The 18,696-nt window shown below is 33.7% G+C and overlaps 1 protein-coding gene across 5 annotated transcripts in view; it reads left to right on the top strand.

The window, feature by feature from the left end:
- WASHC3 (WASH complex subunit 3) overlaps window positions 1-18,696 on the top strand; it is a 120,242-nt gene that overhangs the window by 4,056 nt on the left and 97,490 nt on the right. For 4 of the 5 annotated variants that reach the window (XR_009356926.1, XR_009356925.1, XM_059186670.1 and 1 more), the window contains exons 3-5: window positions 5,788-5,853; window positions 7,784-7,891; window positions 11,361-11,471. Coding sequence is in view for 3 of the 5 variants with exons in the window: in XM_059186670.1 (XP_059042653.1) it covers window positions 5,788-5,853; window positions 7,784-7,891; window positions 11,361-11,471 (285 nt within the window). In the remaining 2 variants the exon portion in view is untranslated. The remainder of the gene's footprint in view (window positions 1-5,787; window positions 5,854-7,783; window positions 7,892-11,360; window positions 11,472-18,696) is intronic. The other variant, XM_059186672.1, reaches the window with a different exon arrangement.

The raw sequence follows: 18,696 nt of genomic DNA, 5'->3' as shown, positions 1-18,696 counted from the left end.
GAATAGGAAAAATAACTGAGAGTACTCATATAACCTAAAAAATTTCGTGCTTATCATCTGCATCCAGTTTTTAAGCACACCATTGGACTTAACCTTCAGCCAAATAATCTTGCTTAAAACTATATTTACTGCTACAACTTTTATAACTGCTTTTACAACTTTCACAACTGCTGGGCTTAAGTGTCAGATGAAGCTCAATAAAACCATCAATTGCATCCCTTTCTGGCTTATAAAACGTATTCAACCCAGTGTGGTATACCAAGGGATCCATTGTTTTAAAATGTTTCTCTTTTAGAGAACTGGATGTGCAAACTGGGTATTTTACAAACCTGAAAAGCCACAGTATTTTATTTTTGTTTCCATGTTCAACTATTAACTCCATATTTCTTCCTTTCATCCTCTTTTTTACTTTAATAAAACGCACCACCTTAGAAATAGGTGGGTGATAAATCAAGAAATTTTCAGCTTATCTGCAAACTTCAGGTACTTTGCAAATACCCTTATTGTCCCAAACCAAGATATTTCAGGTTTGCTTTTTTTTTTAATTTATTTTTTTAAATGTTCCAAAATTCATTGTTTACTTACCCAGTGCTCCATGCAATACCTGCCCTCCTTGATACCCACCACCAGGCTCTCCGGATCATGTTTCTTATATCCATAATCATCTACATTTTAGCCAGTGGTTCTCAACCAAGGAAGATTTGGGATTATCTAGAGGTGTTTTTAGTGGGGGTAGAAGTCAGAGATTCTACTAAATATCCTGCAGAGCACAGGAAGCCCCTTACAATGAAGAATTATCCAGCCCAAAATGTCAATAGAGCCAAGGTTGAGTGGTTTGGAGTTGTGGAAGGAAAATGCAGGAGGCATAAAAATCTCAGAAATGAACTTCAATAACCCAAAATGAAGCCAGATACACTTCTCTCAAATGACAATGGCTTTCTAAAAATATATATATTTATGTATGTTATGTCAATAATTACATGGGAACAGACTCAAAAATATCTGCAAACTTCAGGTACTTTGCAAATACCCTTATTGTCCCAAACCAAGATATTTCAGGTTTGAATTATCTTTGAAAAGCAGAGGTTCTTGGGGCTCCTGGGTGGCTCAGTCAGTTAAGTGTCTGCTGTCGGCTTGGGTCATGTTCTCCAGGTTGTGGGATCCAGCTCCTTGCTTCTTGCTCAGCCCAGAGTCCGAGTTTCTCTCCTTTTGTCCCTCCTATAACTTGTGCTGTCTCTTTCTCTCTCAAATAAATAAAAAAATTAAATCTTAAAGAAAAAAGAAGAAAAGCAGTGGTTCTTAATTTTGCCATGGACCCTTTGGCAGTCCAGTGAAATGAAATTAATATTTTTAAGTGCATAAAATAAAATGTGAGGGATTGCAAAAGATACTGATTATATACTTTAAGGACCTCAAAATTGTGATACAGTAATATGTCCTATATTAGAGTATTAAATTACAGAATCCAGATTAACATATTTAACATGTTTAATATTTTAGACTCAAAATCCAGCCTTAGAAAAGGTGGATAATACCTTTTTGGATAATAAAACAATATCCACAACAAAATCTTCCCTAGCCAGGAGGAAAAGACTTTTGTTGATCTGATTTTGAGAAAATCAATTATATCCTGGTTGTAAGCTTGGGGTATATGAACTCTGATATGGAAAAAAACCTCTATATTTATTTTTATTTACCTCTAATTTCAGTTTCACACTTTATTTCTTTCTTTGTTTTTTAAAGGTTTTATTTATCTATTTGACAGAGATCACAAGTAGGCAGAGAGAGAGGAGGAAAGCAGGCTCCCTGCTGAGTAGAGAGCCCAATGTGGGACTTGATCCCAGGGGATCATGACCTGAGCCTAAGGCAGAGGCTTTAACCCACTGAGCCACCCAGGCGCCCCTCACATTTTCTTTAAATTTAGTCAACAAAGGGGCGCCTGGGTGGCTCAGTCAAATAAGGGTCTAACACTTGGTTTACACTCAGGTCATGATCTCCGAAGTGGTGGGATTCAGCCCCATGTTGGGCTACACACACAGCATGGAGTCTGCTTGAGATTCTCTTTCCCTTTCCCTTTCCCTTTCCCTCTATCCCTCTATCCCTGCCCCCACTCACATGCTATTAATTAATCAATTAATTAATTAAAATCTTTTAAAGGTATTTAGTCAACAAAAATTTCAGGAGAGACTCTTGCCAGCAGAAATCATGGATTTTTTTATGTTAAATTAGTAACTTCCTTATATTTCACTTACAGTTATTATTAGATGAGATATCAAAGATATTGAAATAAATTACAAATTAAAATATATTGATCTTTAGATCATTGTTAATATCTTGCATGAATAAATCTTTCATGTAATCTTGTTTTATTTAGAAAAGTCATTTTATTTTGGTTAGGTTTTGATAATCATAGGTGAGAATGGTAAAGTGAGTGTCAAAGCAAAAGGGTGATATACTAAAAAAATCTGTTTCAAAAAAAACTAGGAATTACTGCTCTAAAAAGTATAACCTTTTTTTTCCAAGCCTCTTTAGTCTTCCTTATCAACAAGTAGTTTTCCAAATAAATATTTTCATCATTATTTGCTTGTTTATTAAGTCTTGTATTAAAATCCTTAACCTATCCTGTGTGAGTATTTGAGTATCCATTTAAGGACAATTTAGTTTTTCAGGGTTAGAACCCTGAAAAGTTTTTTAAATACTTCCAGGTAAACAGCATCTATTTTAGGAAATTATATCAGAATAATTTGATTCCTTTTTTTTTACACAGTAGCATATTAGTCTTTGGGAGAACTGGGTTGATGACTTCTTAGCTTTTATTAACAAAAATTCTATTTATGCACTGCCTGGGAATTTTCCATCTTGGTTTTTTAAATTATGTTTTGAGGTTTTTTTGTTTTGTTTTTGATTTTGGGGTTTGGGTTTTTGTTTGTTTGTTTGTTTTTAGTTAATAAACTTTTTTGGGAAAGTTTGCACTGCACATTGTACATAAACAATGAATATTGGAACACTGCATCAAAAACTAATGATGTATTTTATGGTGATTAACATAATACAATAAAAAGCTAAAAAAATTAAAATTAAAATTAAAAAGAATAGTTTGAGGTTCACAGCAAAACTAAGCAGAAAGTGTTGAGTTCCCGATATACTTCTTGCATCCCTGAGTTCACAGAGCATAGCTTTCCCTATCGACATCCCCCACCAATGTGGTACATTTGTTACAATCTATATTGACACATTGTCATCACCCAGAGTCTATGGCATCATGTTTTAACAAGGTATAATTCTTTCAAACAGTTTAAAATTCTTTCAAAAATAGTATCTGGAGTTGGAACGTTTGAGTTCAGATTATTTTACTTGTATAACAACTCAGTTTTCTCTCTTTAAAATTGGCATGATAACAGTTCCTTCTTTAGACATTTGATGTGAGATTTCAAATGATATGTTGGCATACGCAGTGTAGCATAGTAAGGTAAATGCTCAGATGTTTATAATAATGGTGATTATTGCTTAAAAGTACACTTATTTATATAGGATCACCTGTGTGGCTCAGTCATTTAAGCATCTGATTCTTTTTTTTTTTTTTTTAAAGATTTTATTTATTTATTTCCCAGAGAGAGAGAGAGAAAGGGAGAGAGAGAGCACGAGCAGGCGAGCACACAGGCAGAGAGAGTGGCAGCAGAGGCAGAGAGAGAAGCAGGCTCCCTGCGGAGCAAGGAGCCCGATGTGGGACTCGATCCCAGGACGCTGAGATCATGACCTGAGCCGAAGGCAGCTGCTTAACCAACTGAGCCACCCAGGTCTCCCTAAGCATCTGATTCTTGATTTTGGCTTGGGTCATGATCTCAGGGTCATGCTTTGGGCTCCTTGCTGTGTGTGGAGCCTGCTTAAGGTTCTCTCTCCCTCTCCCTTTGTCACTCCCCTTTCACCCCCTTCAAGGACACATACTCTCTAAATAAATAAATAAAAGTACATTTATATAAATATATCTAAACAAAAATTAATTTTAACTCATATTTTTCTGTTTATTTTAATCCAACCAATACAGGTAGTTTTAGATAAACTAAAAATTATCTCACTTTACAAATTAACTTATTGTAGGATTTCTGCAATTATTAAGCTTTTCTAATGAATTAAAAAACTGATGAAATTTGCAAAAATTTAATTTCCATGATTTCCAAGAAAACACTTAAAATTTGGAGAGGAATTCATTCATATAATGATATATAAACCTGTATTTATGTTTACATTAAAGCCTTATGTGAGCAAATGCTAGAGCTCAAAGTTAAACTTAGCCTTAAGTGCCATTTAAGCCTAGATGTTAGGGGGCCTAGGTGGCACATTCGGTTGAACCTCTGACTTTTGGTTTTGGCTCAGGTCGTGATCTCAGGGTCATGAGATCCAGACCCAAGTTGGGCTCTGCACTGGGCACAGATTGTGCCTGAGATTCTCTCTCCTTCTTCCCTGCCCCTCCCACTTGTGCTCTCTCTCTCTATCTCTCTAAAATAAATAAATAAATAATTTTTAAAAAAAACTATGTTCTACTGTTTTATTTCTTAATTATAGCTTTGTAGATACCAGGGTGCTCATCTTAAAAGCTCTAATTCCACTGTGGCTGCCTTCAGTATTTTTCCCCTCTACATGTGGCCAAATGACCATTTTTTTTTTTTTTAAGATTTTATTTATTTCGCTGAGAGAGAGCATGAGAGGGGAGAAGGTCAGAGGGAGAAGCAGACTCCCCATGGGGCTGGGAGCCAGATGTGGGACTCAATCCTGGGACTCTGGAACCATAACCTGAGCCCAAGGCAGTTGCTTAACCAACTGAGCCACCCAGGCGCCGTCAAATGACCATTTCTTGAGGGTGTTAAAATTCTGCTTAGGAGTTAGTCAGGATCTTGATAATACCCCGGAAAGCAGTCAGAGTGCCACACATCTGCCAACTGGTAAATGTGCCAACTGCCCTTGGACTGTATTACAGAGTATAATAACGTTTAGGATTAGAAAGTTTTAAGTAAATGCTCTTATGGATCATATTTTATGATGTTATTTTTATTTGTGTGGCTGTAAATAGTACACACACGTAAGGGTAATTTAATTGTACAGAATAACCAGAGCATGGTAAGCTTTTGGTTCTGTTTTATCTTGGATTTTGATGGTAGGTTGATTCCTTTTGCTTTTTAGTACTCTGATTTTTTTCTCTTTGTTTTATTTCTTTCCAACCTGAACTGACTCATCTTCTAATTTCATCTTCTTTAATTTTCAAACTTAAAAAATTTAAATTTGGGACTAATTATGTTTACTAATTGCAAAACTTGTTTAAATAACTTAAAAAGACGGGTCTTGTTCCAGGCTGTGTTGAGCTAATTTTTATTCTTGTTTTATATGAAGAGTTCCTTCATTCATCAACAAACAATGATTAGACTAAGTTTTAGGTACTGTTCTGGGCATGGGGTATATAACAGTGAACAAAAATCTCTATTCTGGAAGAAGTTTACATTCTGGTCCCGGTGACTGATTATGGCTGTCATAATGACTTTGTTAAGGCTGATAAGGTAATTTTTGCTTATCTATGAATACAGTTTTTATAAAGTAGCCATAAAACATGTTAATGAAGGTAACAGAATCCTTGAGCTCCCATTCCTACTCATGTAAATAAGAGAATACTATATTAGAAAATGACTAATACTTAAACCATAGTTTGTTTTTTTTAAATTTTCAAATCTGCCCTTTGTTATCCTGTTAAGAGTTCATTTCAGACTTTATTCTTATATTCAAATCTTTCTTTTCCAGAAACTGGCAGACCTTTCTCTTCGTATCCAGCAAATTGAAACAACTCTCAATATTTTGGATGCAAAGGTTTGTATTTCTGAATAACTTATAGGAGTATAAACTTTGCTCCACATATACCACTTTCTCAGTCATACTTAAACTTTAATTGCATTTGGGAATGAATTCAGTTTAGCTTCTGCATCCATGAGATGGTGTAGTGTTTTTTTGTTTGTTTTTAATTCATTATAATTACAAAGAAAATAATACTCATTATGAACCATTAACTGAGTTTTTTTAAATGTACACATGAATTGAAATTTCTTTCATTATTCTAGTCAAAAGCCTGTAAGTAACATGTTAACAAATCGGGATGTTCTGTAGTTCACTTCATTTGATGGAAAATTCACAATTATAGTAATCATTTGATAACACAGTAAAAATTACATAAAACTTCAAATTTTGCTCCAGAGCAAAATTTGGAGAAAATATCAGCTATTTTCTATTTGCAAATATATTGAATGCTAATGAAGAGTACCAATTTTGATGTCAGAAATTACATAATATAACTAGCAAAAATAAAAAAGAGTTTTGATTTTAAAGCTTACGTTACAGTGTTTTCCCTGGTTATAAGATAATAATTAGTATAATTATATAATAGTATATTTTTGTGACTTTGTCCTTTTACAAAAAATTAATCTAAAAATACATTTTGAATATTTATGGGAAAGTAAAATGGCTAAAGCTTTAGCATAAGGATCAGAATGTCTAGTCTGTGCTTTCTATATCTTGTGGACTTCAGCCACTACATTTCTCTCAAAACATTTCTGTAGCTTGGAGACTTAGGGTACCTGGCCTTGACCATGTTGAACATAATCTCCTAGCAGCCATACCTACTTGAAACTATTTGGGCCTGGGGCACTGTGCTAAGTACTGTCATCAGTCAGCAGTTCTCAATGAATATTGCTGCTTCAGATCTTATTACCATTGGGTTTTTTTTTTTCTTCATAATTCTTCATTATGAGTATGTGCCTTATTTTTACTGTTTGGGGAATTCTTGAGTTAAGAGTCCATAGTCACAAGTTAAGATATTGTATGGACAAATTAGCCTTAATTATTTCCATAGCCATAAAATTAATTCCTAAAGTTAGCCAAACATCTGACAAATGTCTATCACTGATATCAGAATGAAATCAGAAAAGAGTGTTTGCTTGGATCCAGCAAATCCAACCTGAAATACATAACCACTTGAGAGCATGCCCATCTTTTGTCTATGAAAAAATAACATATTTTAGTAACATTTAGTGGTAAATGTTTAAAGAAAGAAAAAAATAATCAGCTATGTCAGACATTAAAATGTGATGACAGAAGTTATGTCAGTTCCCAGATAATTCAAACTTAAAATGTGCTGCAAAGGACTTTTTTTCTACAAAATATGTTTAATAAAATTTTTTTTACAACTTTGTGAGTTAAGTTTTCTTATCCCCACTTTCCAGGGGAGAAAATTGATATTAAAGAGATTTATAGATAGCCACATAGCTTGTGACTTAACCTTAGACAATCTGACTCCAAAGTCTATGCTTTTATTTCTTACACTAAGATTCCTTATATTTTTTAAAATAATTCCTAGGGAAAGAATAGTTATGAGTGAAGTCAGATTTATGAGAAATTATTTGAAAATATTTTATTTGTGAATACTTTTCACATTTAAGTAGTTTATGGCATGGGAAATTTCAGACACCAAAGATGAGATTTTATATACCCTATTTCTATAGGCTTAAAAACTTTAGGTAGCTATCAAAAACTCACACACTTAGAAACTTACAGCTAATATTAACTAAGTATCTAATATAAATAATATAATATAAAATGATATAAATATATAAATATAATAAAATATTTACTCATAAGAAGAATAAATATTCTAAATATTTATATGTTTTATATTATAAAATAATATAAATATAAACTAAGCAGCTAATATTATCTTCAAATGCCAACATGAATTTTCTTTTCTCAGTTGTCATCTATCCCAGGCCTAGATGATGTGACATTTGAAGTATCACCTGTAAGTGTCACTGGTGTCACAAAAGAATCACATTCTGAAACCGCTTCAGAGAAATCACAAGTAAGTATTTAAGTTCCAGGAAGCATGAGTAGGTCTTCTTGGTTAAACCAGACAAACCTAGCAGCAGGTTTGAAGGAAATTAAATAAAGATGTAAAACTTTGAATAGTAACATTTTAAAACCTTGAAATAGAAAAGGAAGTTTGAAAAAAGTTAACTGTTTTATGGTTATTTTGAAGAACTCCCTGAAGTTAATATTTTCTTTGCCTGTAAAAGAGAAACTATAAAATAGGACTAAGAGAAATCTTGAACATAACAGTGCTCTTCAAGTTCACTGTGGACATTTTTCCTACATTTTTATAAGGATACTTTTAAAATGTCTTATTATAAAGACCTTCAAACACACACAAAAGTAGAATATTACAGTTAATAACTAAATGTCCATTACCCCGATTCTCGGGTAAAAATTTTCTTACATTTGCTTCATCTGTTTTTTTTTATCACCTGCTAAAGTGGATCTCAGGCATCATAGCATTTCACCACTTTGTAATTCCTTGAGCATCTCTGAAAAGTTCAGGCATTTTCCTGTGTAACCACAATGCTTTTATCATACACAATACAATTAACAATAATTCCAAGTGTCATCTAACCCCTTGTTACTCAAAGATTACTCCACGTACCAGTAGCGTGGGCATCACCTGGGGGCCTTGTCAGAAACAAAGAACCTCAGGCTCCATCCCAGACCTACTGAATCACAATCTATATTCTCCTAAGATCATTGGGTGACTCATAGGCTCTTGAAATCTGAGAGATACTGATCTAGAAATACCAAGTATCTAAAAAGTGTGGTTTTGGAGTTGATTTGTTCAAATCAGCATGCTGGTAAGGGCCACACTTTATATTTGGATCTTGTGTCTTAATGTTCATTTATGCCGAGCAATCATTTAAATATTATATTACTTTTTATTTCAACAAATAAAAATTCTTATTGTTGCAGAATAGATAGTCTCTAGTGTATCTCAGTGAGTATTAAAATTCAAAATAAAATAATCACTAAGATATTGGTCTATCTAGTTATACTGAACAAATTGACTTCTTAGCTATATGAGATTCTGCGTTTGTACCTGGAGATTCTTTCACAGGATATTTTCTAGGTTATGATTATGTTGGCTGTGATGATAATGACTAACATTCGGAGGGTGCTTAACTGTTTACCTCTAAAGCAATTCTTCTAAGTGCTTTTCAGAAATTAACTCATTTAATTATCACAACAGCCCTATGAAGTAAATACGATATTATCACTGCTACTTCACTGATGTATGAAATGATATACATAGAGGTTACTGAAGGTCAAAAGAACAAGTGTAAGAGCTGGAATTTTAACCCAGGCAATCCAGTGCCAAGAGTCCTGCTCTCACCTGCGGTGCTACACTGTCTCCAGCACCTATGTTGAATTCATTAAATATATTGAACACACATGTTACAAGGCCCATGGGAGGAGCCATAAATTTAGTTATATGTTTTGGGGGAATAAAATAGATGACCATTTACTTAACAATTAGATATTAGAAAATTTAACGTCCATTTAATTAATATAGCAAATTGTATTATCATGGCCACTGAAATATATATAATATACAAGAAAAAAATCCAGGTGTTTTAGAGAAGTTTAACCTCACAAGGTCCTTTTAATTAAATATGGACCATGCTTTTTCTAAAACAGGCATGTATAAAAATATTAAGAAAATGTTTTCACTCTATCTTGCAGTTATTCTTTGGTGGATATTAGCCATCATATGTTTAAGTGGTGGTATCTGTCTTAATTTTGAATATTAATTTTTTCAGGTGTTATTATGAATGCCATCTATAATATGCATTTTAAAACTTATGTGATTGTGTTGGTCCTACTTATTGTTTCAAAAAATTAATTACGAGTAATCACAACTAAATTTTCTAAAATTCAGAACAATCTGGTATATTTTGTTAATTATATTTTAAATATATATATTAATTCATTTGGACAATTTATGAAGATCTGTTGGCTTCCTGGGTTTAAAAAATTGTGGTCGAGTTGCATGTTGAGTAGCTTGATAAAATACCTGTTCAGCATATTAATATTCAAATCAACTTCTTATTTCTTCTCCATTGTTATTGTTATTTTTTATGTTTTATTTTTAATATTTTGAGATGGACTTAAGTACTACTTAACACAGAATTTCCATGGGCATTACAAACTCACTCATCTGATAAAGTATAATCATGGACTTTTTTAATCACTCATTCATTTCAATCTCTAATCTATATGAGTCAAAGACCCAAGTCTTGGATTCTGCATACTGATTTTTCTGCATACTGATTTTTCTGCAACTTTAATTTCATGGTTCAGATCATATCATTACTCACAATAGAACATCCAATTGTGCAGATTGAGATTGAGAATAAAATGAAGGACAGTTGAGAGATATGATAGAGGATTTAACGGGTCATTCAAATAGCAAAGGTGTAAGGGCTGACATAATTAAACCTTGTTGAGATCTTGGTTATTAGGCAAAGTTAAGGCTGAGTTTTGAAATTCGTTGATCCTATGTGTAATTAATTCTCATTTGTTCCATTGTACTATTGTATGAGTTTATTGTCCATAATTTTTTTTAAAAAACATACTTGGGTCTTGTTTGAATTTTTTATTTAATTAAATGTTTTGGATTTTTTGTATTCATGTATTTTTAAGATGAATTATATATATATATGTATAAATATATATATACACACACATACACACACACACGCTCAGTTTTGTATACTTAGTGTTATATAATGGGAGAAACATTTATTCATTTAACACAGTACTATGCAAAGTGATAACTGCCTATATGATAAAAGCATTTTTATCTAAAAAGACCATTCCCCAGTATTCTTTATTGTAAGTGGATTAACATTAATAGTTCCATCAGTAGCTGAAAGATACAAAACTAGATAAATTTGTTTGGAAAAATGAGCTTCTCTTCCACAGATTCTCCACGCAGTGCTTTCTAAGATGATAGAATAGCCATATACACTTGGAGTAAAATTATATAATAAATGAGGAATTCAATTGTATAGATGGGAGTTACCTAGAAAATCAATTTGCTATCTGCTAGAGTTGAACCATTGGCAAATCAAATAGTTTCATTAGCTTTATTAAAAGTTTTATTAAAATAATATGTCCATCTATAGTTCATGTTTTATATTGGCACTCTGGGGACAACTAAAGTAGAATTCTAGTATTTTTTAATGCCATGAATATATTTGCATTTTTTAAGGAATAATATTAGTTGAAGTTAAATGGAACTTCCTCTGAAATCATATTTAAGTATTTGTAAATATTTGGAAACATATATCCCATAATTAAATTATTGGTATTTAAATTTAGAAATAAGATTTTTTTCTGATATTGATTGCTTTAGAATTATAAAAAGATACACCCCTTTTTAAGTAACATAATGGACCCCTTCTATGAATTGTCTAAAGATTTACACCCAATACTCTCTACAGCAGAACAGTTTACAAGACTCTGGACCACAGGAAAGTGAAGTAACACCAGAAAATATCTTAACTGTAGCCAAGGATCCAAGATATGCCAGATATCTCAAAATGGTTCAAGTGGTAAGCTGATTTGGTCTGTCTTCTCTGTCTAGCAGCCTCATTTGAAATTCTTAACCCTAGAGGTTTCATTGTTATTTTTCCTATCTGAGAAAACTGCTAAACTGAGTGACCAAGTTTTCTACTCTTTTACTTCTTTCCTATGTTTAATTAATACCCTGATAAAAAGTAAACAGAGGTCAGAACCTTCTAGTTAAAATTGAGCTCACACTTCAAATTAACGTAGTTTAATATAAATTTATGTAAATTTTTTTCTTTACATAAAATTATCAGCAAATCTTAGACATATCAGAGGAATGAAAGTGGACTGTTTCTTAAATCATATGACTTTAACTTAATTCACATATGCTAGTACAAATAATGGGTTTTGTGTATGTTTATTTTGAATTTCATCTTTCAGTGGTTTACTCATAGAAGAGAATTTAAGTCTCTTAGCCATTTAAGGTAGATCTTTTAGTATTATATGACTTCAGAATTCATTTTTTTTCCTGAGATATCGTTAAATGTTCTGATACCAAAAATATCTACAATTGCCTGTAATAGCAGAAGTTAATTTCATTTCAGTAGAACGTCCTGTTGCAGAGGCTGAAGGAGCTAGCCCTTCATCATTTTTTGGTTAATTAAAAAAACTATATATTTTTCGAATTCTGTCAAGCAAAAGAAGTACTAATATTAAAGAAGAGGCAGTTTTGTTTTGCTGTCCATGACATTATTTATCACCCAATAATTTAAAAACAAATAGTGTCTGGCAGAAAGAATGGATTGGTTCATTTAGAAGCAACAGAAGTGACATTGGGAAGAAGAAAGTACATTCACTTTCCCTAGCCGTCAGAAGAAATGAATTTGTCACTTGCTTAATTCTTCATTGACAGCCAAAACCCTGGGTTCTAGGCTTTGGAAAAAAATAAACCAGACTTTGAGATGAAAATATATAATGTTCTTTTTGTAAGAATAAAGTAGGGTTAGTTTGTGCATGAACTATGATAACTAAATTTGTAAATCTAGAACCCAGTGAGGCCCTGCTAAGCTTAAAATATGGACTGTTAAAAACTGTCTTACTCTTTCAAACAGAAGAGGAAAAGTTTCAAAATGACTCTGGAAGACTTTTTATTTAGTCTTTGCTTGCTGAACATATGTAAAATAGGAAATAGAAATATCTACTTGATGATATCTACAAGAATGCCTAGAATCTTTGGTAAAAGACTACATCTTAGGATAATTGTATTCTTAATACAGTGCTTCTGACTTTCTAAGAACTTCAAAAACTTATTTTCCTTTTTAGTATAAATTTACTGTCCATTTATTCCACAAATATTTATTATACACTCACTTTAAGGTACTGTATTAGGAAATGTCTAGATTTATTTAGCCAGGTAGGTTCCCAGACATGACTGAACATTTTTGTTTTTGTTATTAATTACCTAGACAAATTCCATTGTTTTTCAGATTCATAAGTATATCTTGTGTGTGTGTGTGTGTGTGTAAATGACTCACTTTTCTAATCCTATGGCTTACCATCTCACTAGGAATAAAAGCCAAAGTTCTTCACAAGCCTATGAGATCCTATACAATTTATTTTTTTATTTTTTATTTTTTATTTTTTTAAGTTTTTTTAATTTTTTCAATTTATTTATTTTCAGAAAAACAGTATTCATTATTTTTTCACCACACCCAGTGCTCCATGCAATCCGTGCCCTCTATAATACCCACCACCTGGCACCCCAACCTCCCACACCCCCGCCACTTCAAATCCTTTATAATTTAGATCCCTCGTAACCCTTGATCTCTTATCTTCATTCACTCTCCTCCAGCTCTCCTGGCTGGTTTGATGTTCCTTGAATAAGCATATAGACAATCTCTTGTCTCAACCCTTTACCTTAGCTATTCTGCCTGAAACACTTTTTCCCAGGTATCTTATCTTGATGGTTGGTTCCCCTACTTTTTTCAGATTTTTACTCAAATATTACCTTCTCTCTGACCACATTCCTTTTTCCCCTTCCCTGCTGTTTTTTCTTCATGTAACTGGCCAATAAGATAGAAAATACAATCTATTTTACATACTTTGTGTCTTTTCAGTTACTAAAATACAGACTCTGTGAGGGTAGAGAAATTTTTGTGTACTGTACTATTCCTAGAACAATACCTGGCAAATAGTATTTACCTATAAATGAAAATACCTACATTTTCATCTATGCTATTTTATCTTGATAAAGATAATGTTTCAGACTAAGAAACATTATCAAAACATGTTTCTGATTCTCACTATACTAAATAAGAATCTCTAAAGTTAGGACTGGAAACTGGGCATATGTATTGCTCTTAAAAATATTTTATACTATATATAACATTAAAATATTTTTTATTTTAAAATATTAAGAAATAATAACTTGGTTTTTGTTTTTAACTGTCATTCTATGGCATTGCTTGGCACTTAGATTCTGTCTATCCTTTTGCTTAGTGTCACTGAGTATTAGTAGGGGTTCGATTTCTTCTGCCTCAGACTTTTCCTGTTTTTAGCCCAATTTTCAGTCCTTTGCCTTTCTTTTGCCTTTGGTATGTGTGTTTCTAATTCCTAAATAGTTCCAAGGTTCTGGAAGTGCTACTTGTGGTATCCCCTCTTCTGACACATGGACTTGGCCTTTCTTTGCTATGCTAAGTCATCAATCACTCTTTTATCTGCTTTTAATTTCCATGTGTAATGCTTCATATATTCCTCTTAGTCATTAAAATTAGTGTTTGTGTTTTATTTCTTTTTACCTAATTGTTTGAGGGTAATTTTCAAGAAGAAAAAGGGGAGCAAATCTTTATACTGCCATCCTAAAACTGCAAGTTCATCCAAGTTTAATTTAATTTTATTGTTTTCAGTTTATTGTGCCAACCTGAATCCCAGAATCTTCTTACCCAACTTTTGTTTCCTTCTGCTCCCAATCCTGCATTTCATTCTTCAGACAAAATCACAAACCCTTCTCAATATTAGTTCTATAGTTTTCCACCTCTCTAGGAGTAATATCTCCCTTCAGGGATTTGTGCAACCACTTAAGGTTTTTTTATGGAACTTACCATATTCTTGTTTTTTGATCATTATACATATTTTTATTGCCCCTGTTGAAAAGGAACCTGAGAGGAAGTATTTTTTTTTAAGATTTTATTTATTTATTTGACAGACAGAGATTACAAGTAGGCAGAGGCAGGCAGAGAGAGAGAGAGGGAGGGAGGCAGGCTCCCTGCTGAGCAGAGAGCCCAATTCGAGGCTCCATCCCAGAACCCTGGGATCATGACCCGAGTGAAGGCAGAGGCTTTAACCCACTGAGCCACCCAAGCACCCCTGAGAGGAAGTATTTTATCTTGACTCATCGTTGCATTCACTTTGACATCTTACCCATAAAAGGTGCTCAGTCAATACTTGATGTATGTACTATTTTGTCCTGCATATTAATTTTCCTTCCCAGCTTTGTGTCACCTGGAAACATATACATATATTACTGTTTCTTCAAGTCACTGATTTTTAAAAGTTTTGTGGGACCAGATCAAGAATAGACCAACTAGAGGTCTCCCTCAAGGTTGATATAAATCTGCCAGTCATTGTTCTTTAGATATGGTCATTAAGTCATATCCACTATTTTTTCTGCTTCCTAAGAATATCATGAGTCCCTATCAGAATATCCAACCACAAATGTAGTTGCATGTTTGACATCATTTAGTTTTGTTTTTGTTTAAATTTATGTGTGAAATTGTTGTCAATTGTTCCCTTCATTACATCGTTTATTTGTAGAGGATGAATTTTTTAGCCACATGACAAGAATTTATCAGATGCTCTAATTTGAGCAAAATTAAGCCGCCAGTACATGTGAATAGCTAATGTCCCCATCATGGCTGATACTATCCTTCTACTTGTTTGCAGCATGTTTTATGAAAGCCTGATCTAGATCATCCATCTGGTCAGGTGACCAAACTCCATTTGATAATACAACTGTTGACTTCTTTTAGCCTCACTTGGCCAGGGAGTTGGAGGGGTTCCTTTGTTTATGTTCATGTTCAAGAATCTCCATGTTCAAGAATCTCCGTGTGTGTGTGTGGGTGTGGGTGTGTGTGTGTGTTTGTATAAATTCATTTATAGGTATCTTCCACCTTCTGTTGTAAAATATTGTAAGACATTCCTTTCAAATGCCAGCTCCCACTGATGAATTCCTTTCCACTAAGTATTAACAGTCCCTGAGATTTACTTATTTTGATATTGCAGGTTTGCACTCTATAAACACACACCTTGTTTTAGGTTGTTGGATTTGTTTTCTATTTGTTTGTATTTCTCCTCTTAATAATTACCTGCTCGTTCTTCCACTTTTTTTTTCTATAATATCATTGTTACTCATAGTCCTGCAGTTTTAACTGAAGATTATTTTTATTCTTTGATTTGAGTTTAAAGCCCCTTGATCATAACTGTGTGGGTCTTGTTAAACATAATCTTTTGGTTCTTCTGAACTATTTAACATTTGTCTGGGAGTATAATCATTTTAGTATCATAAGTCGTTACCCAACATGGTTCTTCAGCTGTATATGCATAGCTAGTTGTGTTTCCTCTATCCATATCTACGAAACTATAATTTTAACTGGAAAAACAGATGATAATACCACCCTGCTCTAGAAAATGCCTCACAGCAGTAAGAGTCATTTAAGGCCCATTTGATTGATTGATTGATTGATTGATTTATTTATAAAGATTTTATTTATTTATTTGACAGACAGATCACAAGTAGGCAGAGAAGCAGGCAGAGAGAGAAAAGGAAGCAGACTCCCTGCCGAGAAGAAAGCCCCATGCGGGGCTCGATCCCAGGACCCTGGGATCATGACCTGAGCCCAAGGCAGAGGCTTTAACCCACTGAGCCACCAGGCGCCCCAAGGCCTAATTTAATCTGTATCATTCATTCATTCAGTTTCTGTCAATGATGCAGGAAGAATCTGGATGGCATTGTATCTCACACTTCAGGATAGTAAATTGCCTTCCTATTTTCTGTTTAATCTTCTAATCAGTTCATTCTGCTGAGGTAGTTTACTTCCTTGAGTGTGACTGAATACTTCCAGGATTCAGAGGGATTAGAAAGAGAATCATGTTTGACCATGCACTATATAAAGGAGCCTACCCCCAGCTAATTCGAGAGAGTAGCTTCATAGCTTCATTAGAAATTGCCTTATCTATATTAGAAAGCTTCACTTTCCCAATGAAATTGTAGATTTTTATTAAAATGCCCAGTTTTTCTCAACCTTCGAGGATGGCTAAGATTTCTCTTGTTTGCCCACTACTAAAAATTTAGTCAGTTAATTATCTCACTCTTGATTTTGGCTTTATGTCCTGGTCTCAGGATTGTGAAATCAGCTCCATGTCAGGCTCCTCACTGGGCGTGGAACCTTTTTAAGATTCTTTCTCTCCCTCTTCTGCTACCCTTCCCCCATCTAAAAAAATTAGTTTTAGTTACTAATGTAGAGAAAGACCAGGGTTGTCCTTCATTTATGGGTATGATCATGAGTAGTTTGTCATCTATCGTACACATTGCTACATGTTATAAGAGATGAAGCCTACAATCTGGAATGTAGGGAATTATTTGTATTAACAAAAGAAAAGGTAGAGTGCTCTCAAAAATACCTGTCTTCCTGAAAAAAACCACTATATTCTAACAGTATAAAAATCTCCTAAAATACCCCAAATAACCATTTTTATACCCTCAAAAGGAAATTAACAATGTCATAAGTTCTCCTTCCTCTTAAGGACAATAATAGGATTTCTTTCATTTTTAATTGCCTTTATATTTTTGGCATTTAAAGATATGAGTTGCTTCTCCATAAGCAGAGTCTTATACCTATAATTCCACTTACATTGTTTCTTATCTTTTCCAAAGTGTAAGAGTCTTCCACTCACTGTCTTAATACTTAATAGGCCCTCAATTCTCTTGTAATCCATTCTTTTGCTTCTTTCCTGAATTATTGTCTAGAACCATTTTATTCTGTCTAAGGGAGTAGACAAGTATTTCTCAAACCCATCTTCACTAGTGTAAAAGCTTAAACTTGCTGGCTATCCATGTAGCGATCACTCACTTCAGATAGAGAAACATAAAAAGTCCTACAAATTACAAATAAAGTTTTTTTTTTTTTTAAAGATTTTATTTATTTATTTGAGATGAGTGAGAGCAAGAGAGTGCACAGAGGGAGAGCGAGGAGGAGAAGCAGACTGCCAACTGAGCAGAGAGCCCTTACATGGGGCTTAATGCAGGGCTGGATTCTAGGACCCTGAGATCAGGACTTGAGTGAAGGCAGACTCTTAAACAACCAAGCGACCCATGTGCCCCTACAATTTTTTTTTTAAATTTTCAGGCTTCCTAGAAGTCAGGATAAGCTAGTCTTTTTTTTGGCTTTCTTTCTAAGCTGCCATGCAAACTTCCTTTCCCTGAGTCCTAGCTATCTCCTAGAATGTGCTGCCTTGGTATTTGCCTTGCTTCACTTGCCACATACCTGCAAATCTGTTTTAAAAACTAAGCAATTCATTTGCAATGATGTCAATAGAGCTAGAGTATATTATGCCAAGTAAAATAAATCAGCCAGGGAAAAACAAATACCATATGATCTTACTCATATGTGGAATTTATTTATTTTTATTTATTTATTTATTATTAGCATACAATGTATTATTTGTTTCAGGGGTACGGGTCTGATTCATCAGTCTTAACACAATTCATAGCACTTACCATAGCACATACCCTCCCCAGTGTTTACCACCAAGCCACCTCATCCCTCTGAAAGCCCTCCCCTCAAGCAACCCTCAGTTTGTTTCCTGAGATTAAGAGTCTCTTATGGTTTGTTTCTCTCTCTGGTTTCATCTTGTTTCATTTTCCCCTCCCTTTGCCTATGATCCTCTGTTTGTTTCTCAAATTCCTGTGGAATTAAAGAAAGAAAACAGATGAGCATTTGGGAGGAGGGAAAAGAAAAAAAGGAGAGAGGGAAACAAGCCATAAGTGACTTTTAATGATAGAGAATAAACTAAGGGTTGGGGGGAAGGGATGGGCAAGGTGGGGGATTGGTATTTAAGGAAGGCACTGGTTGTGATGAGCACTGGGTGTTGTACTAAGTGATGGATCACTGAATTCTACTCCAGAAACCAATATTGCACTGTATGTTAACTAACAAAATTTAAATAAAATTTTCAAAATAAAAAGTAAAACTAGGCAATTAAAACTGCTTA

Source organism: Mustela lutreola, chromosome 8, assembly GCF_030435805.1.
Source record: "Mustela lutreola isolate mMusLut2 chromosome 8, mMusLut2.pri, whole genome shotgun sequence".
NCBI lineage: Eukaryota > Metazoa > Chordata > Mammalia > Carnivora > Mustelidae > Mustela > Mustela lutreola.
The sequence above is the reverse complement of the archived record's forward strand: the minus strand, read 5'-3'. Positions and strand labels throughout refer to the sequence as shown.